This window comes from Protomyctophum bolini (genome assembly GCF_963924005.1).
Source record: "Protomyctophum bolini genome assembly, chromosome: 16".
Lineage (NCBI taxonomy): Eukaryota > Metazoa > Chordata > Actinopteri > Myctophiformes > Myctophidae > Protomyctophum > Protomyctophum bolini.
This window is the reverse complement of record NC_137877.1, coordinates 40,482,717-40,492,458: the sequence shown is the minus strand read 5'-3', so window position 1 is coordinate 40,492,458 and position 9,742 is coordinate 40,482,717. Positions and strand designations below refer to the sequence as shown.

Here is a 9,742-nt window from a genome sequence, read left to right as displayed (position 1 = left end):
ACGTAGAGAGAGAGTACAATATGCAATTCGCATTATAGCCTCAGGCACATGATCTATTCCCACTGATGCAAAGATGTCAGTGGCATGTTCACATGGAAGCAGGTTTGCCAGTATGCCATATGTATTCAATCTCACGCCAGGGGGGTGATCTTTCTTCACAAAAGGAACAATCGTTGTGACCAATGTAACCATGAGGTTCTGATTCCAGTCATCTTTAACTTTTGTTATTTTTGTGATCAAATATAGTAGCCTCAGAACATTATCCTGTATTTCAGGATATGGAGTGCTTGTGGAAAGGAGTTTCAGCAGCTTGGGGATCATAGACAGTGATACCTCACTGGGTATCTCTTTCATTGCGCGGACAACTATAGATACATTAGAAACAAGTAGGTGTACAGCCTGTATGGGTACATCGACCATTGAAAGAATCTTGTCTGCTTTCTCAATGTAGAAGTTCATCTTATCATTGTCCTTCAACCACTTAATACTTCTCTGACGATACTCTTCTCCTAGTGGTCCGTTAAGCATTGACATTAACTCGTCAATGACGGTCAGATGGCTCTGAGGATTCTCCTCCAGCATGTAACGATCAAACATGCTGAAAACTTCTGTTGGTGTTTTCTGTTGCACAGCAATATACAGATCTATAAAAAGTTTTATTTTATAATAATAGTCACCGTCGCTCAATGAAAGCTCATGCATCATGTCAGATATTTTTAAATTGAAAAGACCATGAGCAGGATGTTCATCAGAGATTGGTGTTATAATCCCTCCAGCTTTGACTAGGACTTTCACAATATCACCTCTCTTACTGATGGCAGCAACCTGAAGTGGTGACATAGCGCGGGGACCATTTGCAAGAACATTAGGATGTGCTCCTGCTTTAATCAGTTTGTGCACAAAATCAAGTGGTGTTTTGTAATAAGAGGCATAATGTAGAGGGGTCCAGTTTTTCGTGGATAAGTGATCTGTGTTTGCACACTCTTTCAGAAGGAATGCAAAAATGTCCTCCTTGTGAAATGCCACAGCAGCACTTAAGGGACATATATGACTGTTGAGCTCTTTGCATGGGTAAAGGCCATTGATGTCTTTGCCTCGGATTGATTTCTTGAACTGCTTTAGGTCGCCACTCTTAATGAGCTGTATTACGGGATGTGTTTCTGTTGGGGCTGATGTGGTCCCTGGTGGAACCTCTCTGAGCTCATTGTTCATGCTCTGTGTTACCGGATCCATTTCTTTGCTTCAGAATAGCTGTAGGTTGACGAAGAAAAAGGTGTTCAATACATTTATTCAAACATGGATTATGTATTTAACTGAAGAAAGGTTCCGTTTTAGAAATGGTTGTTGTGTAATCATTGGTTTAAAGTAAGTACATTTACTCAAGTACTGAATACCATTTTGAGGCACAATACTTTATACTTCTACTCCACTACATCAGAGGCAAATGTATTTACTGAGTTACTTATAGAGTTCACATTGTGAGCTTGTAGATCGGCTATGTTTGAAAGATGTTTGACAAAAAATAAAGAAAAAAAACTTTTGAAATGAGACATTCTGCAGAATGAGTCGGCTACTTTTACTTTTGATATGTTAAGTACATTTTGATGACAATACATCTGTACTTTAGCTTGAATTACTTTCTTAGCAAGTATTTATTCATTGTAGTAGATACATGAAAAAACCTTTCCACCCTGTGTGTAATTGTTAAGGTTTAGGGCCGAAGGTCACAGTTAACTATGAAACCTTCCCTCACCGTCACTCACAATCCCCATACATTTTTGTCACTCATTTTGTCACGTCACTCACAATGATACCTGTCCATTTAAACTCGGGCCTGCCCCAAAGTTATTTGTGCAGCCGCAGGTATATGGCAACAGGCCCTATACCTGGGCACTCATCAAACCCTGTACACTCAATACACTGTCACCCTTAGATCTCCATAAATGGAGCTGACCCTTTTCTGACATTCCATATATTGATCACAAACCAAACCACCTTTGACATATACAGTACAAAAAAAAACTGTTCTTGTTCTGATGGTAGAGAGGAAGGGGTTAAGTAAGGACGAGTGGAAAAATGATTTCACAAATCAGCTCATACCGTACAGTATCTATCTGCGAACATTTTTACAAAAAATATGTTCATAATAAACAACTACTATAAGTCAAACCAACAGCTTTAAGAATAAGGTGTTACATTTTACTTACAGTTTCTGGGTATAATCTTGACAACACGACTCTTTCAAATCCACATAAACATTGTTACTTACAGTAGTAGGACTTCCCACTTCCTCTTCCTTCTCTCTCTCTCTCTCTCTCTCTCTCTCTCTCTCTCTCTCTCTCTCTCTCTCTCTCTCTCTCTCTCTTATAACTTTCACTATCCAGTAAACTAAGCTTGAATTCCCATGAAATAGAAAGTATTATTAAAAATTACTTTGTGTGTGTGTGTGTGTGTGTGTGTGTGTGTGTGTGTGTGTGTGTGTGTGTGTGTGTGTGTGTGTGTGTGTGTGTGTGTGTGTGTGTCACCTGGACGGCACCTGGACGGCAGTAGCTCAGCGGTAGAGGTTCAAGGTTCAAGTTTATTTAAGGTGTGTTCGGAAATGCGCACCGGGAATGTGGTCAGGTCAGTTTGTTTAGTGTGGTGGGCGGTGACGTCACAGAGTGCGTTCAGTGTGCCTTATTTACGAACGACAGCTGTGGTCGTTCGTAAATTATTCACACCGGACAACCCCATGCAGCTTCAGGGTAGGGTCGATCAGTGCGCAGCGCACTGGATTTTTAAACGACAACGCACCGGATTTTAGATCAAACAATGAAACAACAAATACAACAAACAGTACACATAGCAGATACCAAAAGGCAAAAGTACAGTAAAGTGCACATTAACCATCAAAGTGCAAGCGTTAAAGTGCTATGCAATAAGTGCACGTTGGCCATAGGAAGTGCATGTGCATACGCACGAGATCAATAAAGTGCTCATCCTAAGATTTAGCTTCATTCAGTGTGCAAAAAGAGACGGGTGTGAGTGGCCGCTAGAGCATCCAGATGTGAACCCTGAGGATCCCAGGTTCGATCCCTGTGGCCTCCCCCGATCGAAGTGTCCTTGAGCAAGACTCTCAACCCTTAATTTAACCCCATGTGCAGGGTTGGTGCCTTGCATGGTTTCCTCTGTCGTGTGTGTGCGTGCGTTTGTGTGTTTATCTAAACTTTTGGATGTGCTACGTTTGGTATACTGTATTTGGGTTTAGCACTCCAATGAGAACCATTGCTGATGCACACTCACTCCAATGAGAACCATTGCTGATGCACACTCACTCCAATGAGAACCATTGCTGATGCACACTCACTCCAATGAGAACCATTGCTGATGCACACTCACTCCAATGAGAACCATTGCTGATGCACACTCACTCCAATGAGAACCATTGCTGATGCACACTCACTCCAATGAGAACCATTGCTGATGCACAACCTCTTTTTCTCATTGCATTGTTTTTGAACACTTTGGTGGCTTCAGATTGACATCAATGGGTGTGTAATCAGAGGGTCACACACAGGTGCACTGATCAGATGGATGGACCAACAGGACCAATCAGGTTAGACGCAGGCAGGCAGCTAGCTATAGCTATAGCTCAGATATTCTAATAGTAGGCCTATATGTTTTAATAATTCTGCTAAATAACTGAACTCTCCTGGTATCCCTGCTGCTTTGGCAAGTCATTTTTTCCTTCAACAGAATAACAGATGCTAGTTTACTATGCAGATAGAGATTACTCAATAATCTCGTTTTTGTTACATTAATGTAGTTCTTTTTGTTTCTCGACCACACATGTACAGAAAGGTACTTAGATATCAGGTCGTTAGATAAACACTAGGTTTCTTGTTTAGCTTCTATCCTATAGTTTATTTGAGGCAGTATATTGTTCTCTGCATTCTATTTACCACTAGTACGTTACTATATTTACCTTGTTTATTGACTACAGTTCATGTTCACTTATTCTGATTTATCACTTCCTAGTGTCTGCTATATGGTTAAATTGTAATTTAATTGGACATTGTTCTTAAAACATGAAATTGTTTCCATAATAACCAACAACATAATACTGACTGATGGAAGTGACTTTCTATTCAGTAAAAATGCATAAATCTCAGATGATCTAAAGTTATTTACTATTAATAGCAGACAAAACATCCACTGGAACAAAATCAGTGATTTCTCTTTTCTATTTCTGGGTTCAAATCCTTCTACATAATGTTGAGCATGTAGACATGTGAGCCAGTAGATGGTGCTACAGGCCACACTGAGGAAATAGACAATCTGCAATGTTTTATTATGACTTCCCATAATCACTGGTGGAAGGTAACTAAGTACATTTACTCAACTACTGTACTTAAGTATCTTTCTGTTGAATTGAAAATGGAGGACCCTGTTGTAAACAAGTCAGAGCAGTTCTTGTATTGACTTGTTTTCGTTTGAAAGCTTGTACCCATTCAACAGGCCCAGAAATTAAGGCCTGGCCCTATACCTGGGCCCTCATCAAACCCTGTACACTCAAGACGTGCTCCTTGTATGGCCAGTACAGAATTCATTCCATGTTGTTCTGACCCCCCCCATGCCAAAGCGCCAGCGCTCGTCCGGCAGTCTGCCGTCAACGAGGCGGATGCGTGCACGCGACCTCGCCCTTCTCGTCCCCAGGCGTCTTACTGGTAGATATGCTACTGTATGTTCACTATTTATTTAATTTTATTTATTTTTTAATAATGATAAAAAGTAAATGTTGGACATAGCAGGTTTCCACCAGACAGCGTTCGTATTCAATGTATAGCATAATGACAGTGTTTCCCAAACTGTGGGTCGGGACCCAATTGTGGGTCACAGACACATTTCTATGGGTCACACGACCATTTTATTTTCCTACATTTAAATTAAAAATATTTTTTTAAATAACAAAAAAAAGCAATAAAATAAAAAAGCAATATACATTTAAAAACAAACTAACAAACACGTCTAATAAATTCCATGAATAAATAAAAATAATTAAGACGTAGTGAAAATAGCTGATCTACAAGCGTGCAACGCATTGCACGTCTGTAGATCTGCTATTTTCACTAGTACTTCTTTGGGTCTCAACCTGTGATCTGCATGACGGAGAGATATCTGTACACTACGTTGGTTATATTTCATATCATTCTGCTCTGCATGACAGACAGTGAAGACAGAGAGATATCTGTACACTACCTTATTTAGATTGTATATCATTCTTTATTTAATTCAGTGCTGTACATACAGTAAATATGCTTCCAAGATTAGCCTAAACAACACATTTCATTAAGGCACAGAATTGTACAGAAATTATGTTTTGGCATAATTTGGCGTCTTCTCTCGTATGCTATTGGTCAATATAACCAGTTATAACCCTTTGATCGGGGGCAATACAAAAATAAAGTCTCAGTTCAATGTCAATCAATGTTGTACAAATTAATTCAATAGACTGTATTGAATTAAATCAATCTCTTCATCTGTAAACAATCATATATGAATTCAGCAGCTTTCAATCAACCATGTCATACAATTATCTATGTAACGGGTCCAGGGGTGCCCACGTACACACTTTTGACTTGAGATTTACTTTTAAAATGACCGGTCCAGCTCTTCAAGATCTTCCCACCAAAATATATATATATATTATCCCATTGCTATAAAAAAATATATATATAAAAACAATATACCTGACGGAAATATACCTGAATAACGGAGCTGGCGTTACACTGAATAATGCATTTTATTAACTGTACAATAATGTGAAGACATTGAGGGCTGGATATGAACCTATAGTAGACCCAAGGCAGAGTACTTATGAATAGTCTGTGTGGAAGTGTGGAGGCAAGTGGAGTGCTGGTAAGCTCCATCCTAGCAAACACAACACGTCCAACATATTCTGATTCTGGTTTAGTGGGACGAGGAGTTTTGATATTTTTCTTATATATTTCGGGGGATGTCATGTGTTCTACCTGCACAGCCTTTGTGATCTACTGGTCTGGTAGATCGCCATCTACCTTTTGGGCAACCCGTTAAGTTACGACAGGGAGAGTTTGCCCAGGGTGTCGTCCAGGCTGTGATTTGTGGACTTTGCTGGATAGAAGTCTTCCAGGGTGATCCGTGTGTTCCAGCCTTGGTTCAGAGTGAACTTGTAGACACTTACGATGAGAGCAGGAAACATCTCCATCAGGTCAATGTCAGCAGCAACCTTAGCACTGTAAACACACAGAAACAGAGTACAGCCATATATACACTCCGTTCAAAAGGCACAGCACCAATAAGAAGTCCTTGCGGTCTTGTTTCCATTTAGGCCCTGCAGTATGTGCAATAATTTCATATAGTCATTGCATGAAGGGTGACAGCATGTAATTCAGACAGGGCATTACGTCTGCTCCCTTTATTTGTAGTTGTTACGTCCCCACCAAAGAGGTCCAGGTGTTATCGTGTGCAAAAGCGCATTATTGGTGATTTCCTCTACCATAAGCCCTCAATGAATTGCATTGAATTGCATTGAATTGAATGGGGTGTTGTCCTAATTCGCTTATTTCCATGGCACAAAAATCATTTATTTTATGTATCCTCTCTTCATAATGTAAATAGTATCCCAAGCGGCGCACTTTAGTACACTTATTTCAATGGAAATAAGCGAATTAGCACAAAAATGTCAAATTCAACGTACTGGTGCTGATGGAGATTGCGTATGAAGCGCAGCAGTCCAAACGCATCATCATGGTAGGGAAACCTCTTCCTCCTGTTGTCCATCTCCTCAAACACCTCCTGTGGCAACTGTAAAAACACACAACTTCAACATGAAACGGACCTGTTGTCTAATAAACACACACATATACACACCTGAACCTTATACAGTCTAATGGACACACCTGAACCCCACATGATTTAGTCTCTAATGGACACACCTGAACCCCACATGATTTAGTCTATAATATAGACTAAATCATGTGGGGTTCAGGTGTGTCCATTATGTGGACATATATATATATGCATATTATACACAGTTAGGTCTACAATATTGTTACACCCCTATATAGACATGACGTAGTGTAGTGGACTACAGTATACATAATGTATAATTTAGTCTGAAAACACACCTCTTCAGACTCCATCTTAGCCTCGATTTTAATGAAAAAAATGAAAGTATATAAAAATGTAAACAGCAAATAACGTATCGTATTGTTTGACTTTGTATCGTATGGTATCACCAATGGATATAATCGGCATTGAATCGTTTTGCAATGGAAATAATCCATTTAATCAATACTAAGTACTTGTGCATCATATTTAGCAATTTTAAGAAGAAAAAAGAAAATGATGGGGTTGATTACTTTTCCATTCCATATATAGCTATACTTGGTCTATCGATAAATGTGTGTATTCTCTGTGTTCATGTCAAGGCGTGGGTTTGTTCATGTGTTCAAATATGATGTCCATCTTTTCGCCAGAGAATCACTGTTTACTTATTTCTATCCATAATAATTTATCTTTCCCTTAAAAAAGCCTGCACTGTCCACAAGTTTCACACATATTTAATGTATTTGCTAAATTGTTACTGTATCGATTTAAAATCATTGAATCGTATTGTATCGCCACAATGAAGCAATATCGTCCATGTATCGTATCGTCAACCATGTATCGCTGTGAAAATGTATCGTTACACCCCTAGTATAAATGCAAAGTTTCATTATATAGATATTCCACTGTTAGGTTCTTAGCTTACATATGATTCATGATGACTATGATGTATATGATGTATTACCAGGTTTTTTGTTCTTCCTTAATGTATGTCGCTCTGGATTAAGAGCGTCTGATAAATGCCTAAATTGTAAATTGTAATGGACATATATGTGTATTTTATACAGATTTAGTGTAATGGACATATGTGTGTATATTATACACATGATTTAGTCACCTTGTGTTTCATGGTGTGTTTCCATGTGCTGAACAGTCCATCCTCAGCACACTGGTTCCACACAGCCATGACGTTGTGGCGCTCAGGGTTTTCATAGTGCTTGTCGATTTCCTTCTCATTCGCAACCTTTTGCAGGAAATCAATTCTCCTGGAAGAATTTATAAAACATACATATTGAGAAAAATAAATCAAAAGGTTTACTTTAAAACTGGCATCCATGTTTTGGGCAAGATGAAAATTATGGGCAAGAAAATATCAAACAAAAACAACAACGAAAACATCATGTTGGTAGAAAACTTACTGTTGGATCAAAAGGTTTACTTTAAAAGCATGTTTGGGGCATGATATTATTGGCAGAAAACAATAATCAATAGACAAATTAGCTGATCTACAAGCTCCAAACGTGTTGTGAGCTTGTAGATGTGCTATTTATTTAATAGAGCTTAAGAGAATAAAATGAGCTGTGGTTGTGATTATGCCATGATATGAAGTATTGATTAAAGCTACTACTACTACTACTACTACTACTGTATGTGTAATGTGTACTTATTTCTAGTACGTTTTGTTTGTCCAGAAGTAGGGATGAGCCAAGCATTCCTCCACTTTAGGTCTTTTCTTTGGGTCTTCATGGATCATCCTCTCGATGAGATCCTTGGCAACCACATCCTGAACGTGATCCAGGTTGTAGATTCCATCGTAGATGTTGGTTTCACATCTAAAGTCATCACCGAAGGGATGGTGTCCTCCGGATAGGATGTAATACATCAACATCCCAGCCACCTGACAAAAGGAGCATGGAAATTAATTGCATAATTTATTATAATAATAATTGTTCTCATTTATTAAAATTTTTATCAGTCAGATTTTCCTTTTTATTAACCTGGATATCAGCACTTCTTTTAGCAACATCACTGTGAGCAGGTATCGTCTCCTTTGCCTTCCAGCATCTCGATCCTGCATTCTTTGTGTGGAGGGTTGTTCGTCCTTCCTGCAATCGTCGGCTTATTCCAAAATCTGCTAATCTTGCTTTATTTTTAACATCTATAAAGCAAATTGGGTAGATCAATACAATAAACAGTGTTTACTATTGATGGAAATGACATGAATTGTATGTTGTTTCATTCTCTGAAACTGTATAGGCTATGCTCTTAATCTATTCTGTATTTTACCAATCAAGACATTCTGGGGCTTGATATCCCGGTGGAGAATTTGAGGATACTGACAATGAAGAACATTTAAGCTATTGAGAACCTGCTTTGCAAGACCCTTCATTTCACCAAGGCTGTCTTCAGTGAAGTTACATTTGATGTACTCTTCCAGTTTGTATTCACATAACTGAAGACCAAGGTATCCAAAGTCCTCATCCTCTGCAAAGTCGACATATCGTACAATGGAAGGATCATCAAGCTCTGGAAGACGTAAAAATCCTTCCTCATTCTTCAGCACACCGCAGTTGGATATGGGCATTCTCTTAACTGCAACTTCAGTGCCGTCATTTCGTAACCCCAAGAAGACCTCAGTTCCATCACTTCCCTTTGCAATGCGGAATTCATTATCTTTCACAAACACAAGACTTCCAACTTTGATCACTTTACTTTCATCTATGTCTGCAAGCTTCTCTAACTGTTGCTTCCATCTTTGACTGATTGGGTGCCATTTCCGTGGCTTTGATGACACATTGGCTATGGGAGGGATATGTTGTGGTTTTGGTGACACACTGGCTACGGGGTGGATAGGTTGTGGTGTTGGTGACACACTGGCTTCAGGGTGGATAGG

General features: G+C 39.0%; 1 protein-coding gene across 1 annotated transcript; it reads right to left on the bottom strand.

The window, feature by feature from the left end:
- Nucleotides 1-6,076: 6,076 nt before the first annotated feature.
- LOC308330969 (uncharacterized protein) lies at nucleotides 6,077-9,098 on the bottom strand (the record flags this gene model as incomplete). Its single annotated transcript, XM_080786035.1, has 5 exons — nucleotides 8,847-9,098; nucleotides 8,526-8,746; nucleotides 7,967-8,114; nucleotides 6,719-6,825; nucleotides 6,077-6,254 (listed from the first exon to the last, which is right to left on the bottom strand). Exons 2-5 carry the CDS (start codon nucleotides 8,735-8,737, stop codon nucleotides 6,077-6,079), a joined length of 645 nt encoding a protein of 214 aa, XP_080642161.1. The 5' UTR covers nucleotides 8,738-8,746; nucleotides 8,847-9,098.
- Nucleotides 9,099-9,742: the final 644 nt, after the last annotated feature.